The sequence below is a fragment of the Priapulus caudatus genome, unplaced genomic scaffold (assembly GCF_000485595.1).
Source record: "Priapulus caudatus unplaced genomic scaffold, Priapulus_caudatus-5.0.1 Scaffold914, whole genome shotgun sequence".
Classification (NCBI taxonomy): domain Eukaryota; kingdom Metazoa; phylum Priapulida; class Priapulimorpha; order Priapulimorphida; family Priapulidae; genus Priapulus; species Priapulus caudatus.
In genome coordinates, this window is record NW_014577975.1 from 117,775 (window position 1) to 123,152 (window position 5,378).

General features: G+C 43.4%; 1 protein-coding gene across 1 annotated transcript; it reads left to right on the forward strand.

The window, feature by feature from the left end:
- Nucleotides 1–1,320: 1,320 nt before the first annotated feature.
- Nucleotides 1,321–4,460, forward strand: LOC106814368. Its single transcript, XM_014818680.1, has 6 exons — nt 1,321–1,427; nt 1,928–2,036; nt 2,436–2,620; nt 2,925–3,195; nt 3,792–3,879; nt 4,241–4,460. The coding sequence occupies exons 2-6, from the start codon at nt 1,946–1,948 to the stop codon at nt 4,458–4,460; spliced, it is 855 nt and encodes a 284-aa protein (XP_014674166.1). The 5' UTR covers nt 1,321–1,427; nt 1,928–1,945.
- Nucleotides 4,461–5,378: the final 918 nt, after the last annotated feature.

Below are 5,378 nucleotides of genomic sequence, written 5' to 3' on the forward strand. Positions count from 1 at the left end.
CAAGTTACATAGATGTTTTCTATCGTCTAAACAATAGTCGTGATTGACAATTGGTATTATAATATTATATTATAATATTTAATTAATAGATAATGACAATAATATATAAATAATATTGTATAATATAATTTTATTATTATTATTATATTGACAATTGTTGAACGTGGTAACGTATTTACGTGGTCGTACACGTTGCAATACAATAATGCAATGCAATACGTGGAAATAATATTATACTCACAGTGCAATAACACAATAAACAATTGTTGTACGTGTAGTGTATATACGTAGTGATGGTATATAGTTGCTGGTGTTTAACCATTTAGCATTAGTAACTATACATGTGCGCGTGTGGGCCATGATTACATTTTCTCTAACGATTGTCAGATAATGCACACCAATAGGTGATCCATTGATTACCATATCCCCGGGGACGCGCGTGGCACGGATTAGATACAATAATGAAACCCAACGCAAGAGTAGCACCTTGTGCTGGGTCACATTATTGTATCTAGGTACGTATCTATAACAGCGATTGCCAATCGATACCAGATCTTAGATCTTCGACGAGCAAGCAACGCGTTACCACGTGATCGATGGGCAGAGAGAAGCTTTTGTGATAGCGTGGGCAGTGAAATGTCGCCTAGTAATTAAATAGGTCTTTTCATAGAAGGTGTTTCACGGCCACACACATACTCGTTCTACTTTGACAAAGCGATTTTTCGTTAGAGCCACTCGGTAAAGCATTGGCTATGATTGTTCTTTCATCAATCTCGATGAGAAAGTAGATGCTTGTAGGAACGTATACTGTTTCTACAGGAATGTATGCGGCCGTTATCCTAACCCCAAGCACCCACCTGCCGGCATAGCTCCTATCATGGTCCCGTTAATAGGATCGAAACCAACCCATCGTCCATTACCCGAAGCAGCGGCCCGTGTTCAATCAACAAATACTTTGTTACTTAGACAACAATGATGCGCTATGATTGACTCGTTGTGTGCTAAGCATTGTGTTGGTTTTGGAGTCATGACCACCCTTGGAGTAAGCCCCCACCGTGTTGATATTGGGGTGATCGAGGCCCTCTGTGCTGATATTGGGAGTCCGGACCACACTGTTGATATTAGGGTGAGCCCCAATGTCCTGGTATTTGGAGTCAGGACCACCTTGTTGATATTGGGATGAGGCCCACCTCTCGCCTATCAACGGGATGCTATTGTTTATATAGCAATCGCGCGGAGCACGCTTGGGACGAAGTAACGGGGACCCGGGGTCGACCGTGCCCAAGCGCTGAACAATCCGGTTCTCACCTAGTCCCCCACACCCCCGGGCTGACGGCTCTCCTATAAAACATGGGAGGAGGGCGATGCAAGATCACACACACTCACGTCAAACCTGATCGTAGCGTGCAAGCATTCCACGTGTGAAGGTAAGTGTTGTTCTGATATCGTATTTTTCGTTTGTTGTTCGTTGAAACTTTTTTTGTGTGGTGATCGTTTACGCGATGTGTTATGCTCGATTATAACTTAAAAGTCAGTATTAATATCGTCTGCTTACGAGCTGGAATTAGATTGATTCATCGTAGTAATTGTCAATGTGATATAAGGACAATAATTTGTAACTCGTACTTCGCTTTACTGGCATATTGCGTATACGTATTGCGTGTGTGACTGCGTGAAAAACACGCTCTGTGCGTTTCAGCTAAAAAATCTCATACATATATACATATATATATATATATATATATTGTACTGCATGTGCACGCAGCCCGCGCGTGCACGTTCTTTGTAAAGTTACTTTTGCTCGTTTACTATTACTTTCCTGCGATACAGTTGTGCTGCTTGTCTGTTCTTACGAGCATGCATCCCGTCAGGTATTTATAAGCTCGCTATTTATATATATATTTACCTGTGATTTCTGTTTCTACAGATATAAGCAGAGACCATCATGACGAAGTTCCACACTGCACTGTTCGTGATGGCTGTTGTTGGCGCGGTAATGCGTGAGGGAGATACAGCCTTTACACCGACGCTGCTGGGTGAGTGTAAAACACGAAATGATCCCCCAGTTGTTTCATCAACAAACAAGATTGAACATCATTTTGAACTTGGATTTTTTGCTGATTTTCAGAGTCCCATATTTACCATCTTCGTTTTCGTTTCTATCGTTTTTTATCGATGCTAATTAATCAATAGACGTCGATTTCCGTTTTTTCTCTGTACGTAGTAGTTCTAGTCCAGTACTTACGTAGCTACTTATGTACGCAATGTGTTACGTAATTATTTATACGTTGATCGCGTATACGCTCGTTGATACGTGACATCCTGCTGCACCGAGCAGGTTACATATGCGTGTTGTGATTACTACATCGAACATTTCATTGGCGTTGCGCACATCTGGTGACGTCATCATCGTAATCGCCATCTTGCGGTTGCAGATAAGGTTATCACGTGTCGTGGAGACGCCACTGACGTCACATTGTTCTTCGAATCTGGCTTCAATGGTGAGGCGTTCGCCGACGGCTACCACTCCGACGCTAGGTGTCGCGCGAGAGACGATGGAGCGTCGTCGCTAACGCTGTCGATCGACTACAACGAGTGCGGCGTCTTCCAAAACACTGCCGTACGTTCATATTTCATGTTATACAGCTAGCGTAGATAGCTAGAGAATACCCGTAGCGTATGTTCTGCAGTCTCACTCAATGAACACAGTTCTGCTTATATCACATATATATATATATATATATATATATATATATATATATGCGTGTGTGTGTGAGCGCGCGTATATATATAAATATAATATAAATATAGCTTGAAATAATGTAAAAGACGAATGAGGTGAAAGTAATTATTTAAACATGTGTGACCGCCACCCCCCCCCCCACCTGCGCCACTTACAGCAATTCTACATTTGGTTCTTATAGGATCAGACGTACATGGTGTTCGTGACGATCGCACAACGTCAGAATCTCATCGAGGCCGATGACATAACGTATCTTATCACCTGCGACTACGACATCGACATGGCGGTGACAATCAGCGCCAGTGACGTAGAGTATAGTGCACAACACGCCTCCGCCGGCCGCAGATTCGCCTCACGGTGTGGGAAGGCAGCGACAATGACGGCAAGACGACACAGCAACTTCGTCGACATCGGCGCACCTCTGCTACTCGTTGCTAGCCTGGAAGATGCGAGTAAGTGCACTGCTATCCGTGTCTATTCTGCTTCAGAGTTTATTGCGAGTTTTCGAGCTTTCCGTGTATCTTTTGAGTTTGTATGCTGCGATGTATGTTTTTACGTCTCTGTTTCTCGCTCGGAGGGTAAGTGCAGTGCGGCCAGTAATCGCAATGCTAAAAGAAACCTAGAGAGGTTATATTTAAATAACGATTCAGGTTTCATCCTCCTGATGATGTATTATGTGATATATACATGTTTTTGCCGTGGCTGTGTGTTAGTTGCTAGCGTAGAGCGCAGACACGTCGTCATACACGCTTTTGACACAACCCGTAAGTGTATATTGCCACGTGTCTGCTACTCATACCTAGCTTTTGAAAATGCGACTAATATAGTGCTAACCTTAAAAGGTTTCATAGCGATATAGCTTACACGCAATATCAAAAATTCTGCGGTAATTAACTGTAGTAAACAGCTGCAATGTTTTACAATTTTACTCAAACGTGTTTATTATTATGTGCATAACGTTCAATTTCGTGTATTCTGTGCGATCATTAGCTGTTTCTTCATCTATCCGTGTACGCGTGCCAATCTTCTGCCATTGTTCATCCGACAGGTATCTATCAGAACATCCTTCTCTACGATTGTCGCGCCTTCAGCGCAGCCGACGAGAGCTTCCAGGTGGAACTAGTCGATAGCGCCGAGTGAGTATATCGAAACATCCAGGCAAAACTAATCGATAACACGGAAGTTTCAAACGTATGGTCTATTGGGGGAAGTAACCGACGTTTCGTCTACGAATGCGCAAGTTTGCAATCAATTGCCTTGGCATTGTTTTTCAATTTTTGTTTTGTATTTGTATTGATCGTGTTCCTCTAAACAACTGGCGATTAAATATTCACGGAATTTAATTAACGTATTAATTATAACAATTGCATGCTTAATTAAATCAAGTGTCCTATTTTTTCCGGTCGTGCACCTCTCTATAGCTGGCGAGTAAATATTTTCGGAATACAATTAACGCACTAATTATAGCGTATTAATTACTTTTTTGCTCACTCGCAGGTGCGTCAACGCTGGTCTAGTCGATGACATCATACAGACGGAAGCCGTACAGAAGAACATCGGTGGAGACAGTCCGGTCGAGAAGTGGATCGCCTTCCGCGCATTCAAGTTCCCCGATGCCAACATCGTGCGCTTCCGTTGCCAGGCGTTCGCTTGTTTCTTGGCCTCCGACTGCGACGACACGGTAAGTCATCCGGCCTCGATGCACGATATATTTTAATATTTATAATAATATATATATATATATATATACATATTTGTATTTAGTTATATTTTTATAAAAAATAATGATATAATAGTAAGTAAGCCTACCTTCTCCTGTAGGTAACGCGTTGGTCGATCGAACGCGGATCTCTCCACTCAGCGTCAGCTTAGGAACATCGCTCTGTATAAGCTCCAACTCCTGCTCCTCCCCCTCCCCCGCCGCACGCTTCCTCCTCCTCACCGGGGAGCACTGAAATACGAGACGAATAACGTAAATAAATAATGTTGTAGTAGATTAGATTAAGTGATATCGTGCGAATGATATGACATGATATCATGTCATATCATATCATATCACATCATATCACTTCCTATCATACCATACAATGTCATATCATACCATGTCATACCATATCATACTATATCATGCGAGGGAGTAAAAGATGTGCCCATGAAGTAGCGACTAGACAATCAACTCCTTTCGGCACTCTGTGAGTTACTGCGCGATACGACGCCATGTCTAGATGAGCCATTATTGGTACTATCGTCTCTTACGTTACTATCGTTAATTCTCTCGTGCAAAACCTTGCTACATGACGTGACATGCGTGTGTTTGTGCTGTTGCAGCTGCCGCCACCACCCAGAGCAGCAATAGCGTCTGCATACCGGCGGCTGGATTCGGCGCTGGTCTGGCCGTCTTCGTCATCATCGTCATCGCCGCACTCGTCGCCGCCGCCATCACACGTCATCACGGCAGACGTGACGATGACAACCCGTTGGTGTAGCTAGGTGGAGAGAGGGATCTCAGATACGAAGAGATATTAGTTAGAGAGCGTGCGCGAGAGAGCGTGAAGTGAGAGAGGTAGGAGCTGAGAGAGCCAGGAGAACGAGTTCGTCTTTACGACGCTAGCTTGATGCCATGCCTGTAAATACG

What these genes read in the sequence shown, in the direction of transcription:
- LOC106814368 (XM_014818680.1), top strand. Translation starts at nt 1,946, where the DNA reads ATGACGAAGTTCCACACTGCACTGTTCGTGATGGCTGTTGTTGGCGCG. An exon ending in CTTTACACCGACGCTGCTGG is followed by an intron (nt 2,037 to 2,435) that starts GTGAGTGTAAAA and finishes TTGCGGTTGCAG; the next exon opens with ATAAGGTTATCACGTGTCGT. An exon ending in GCGTCTTCCAAAACACTGCC is followed by an intron (nt 2,621 to 2,924) that starts GTACGTTCATAT and finishes TGGTTCTTATAG; the next exon opens with GATCAGACGTACATGGTGTT.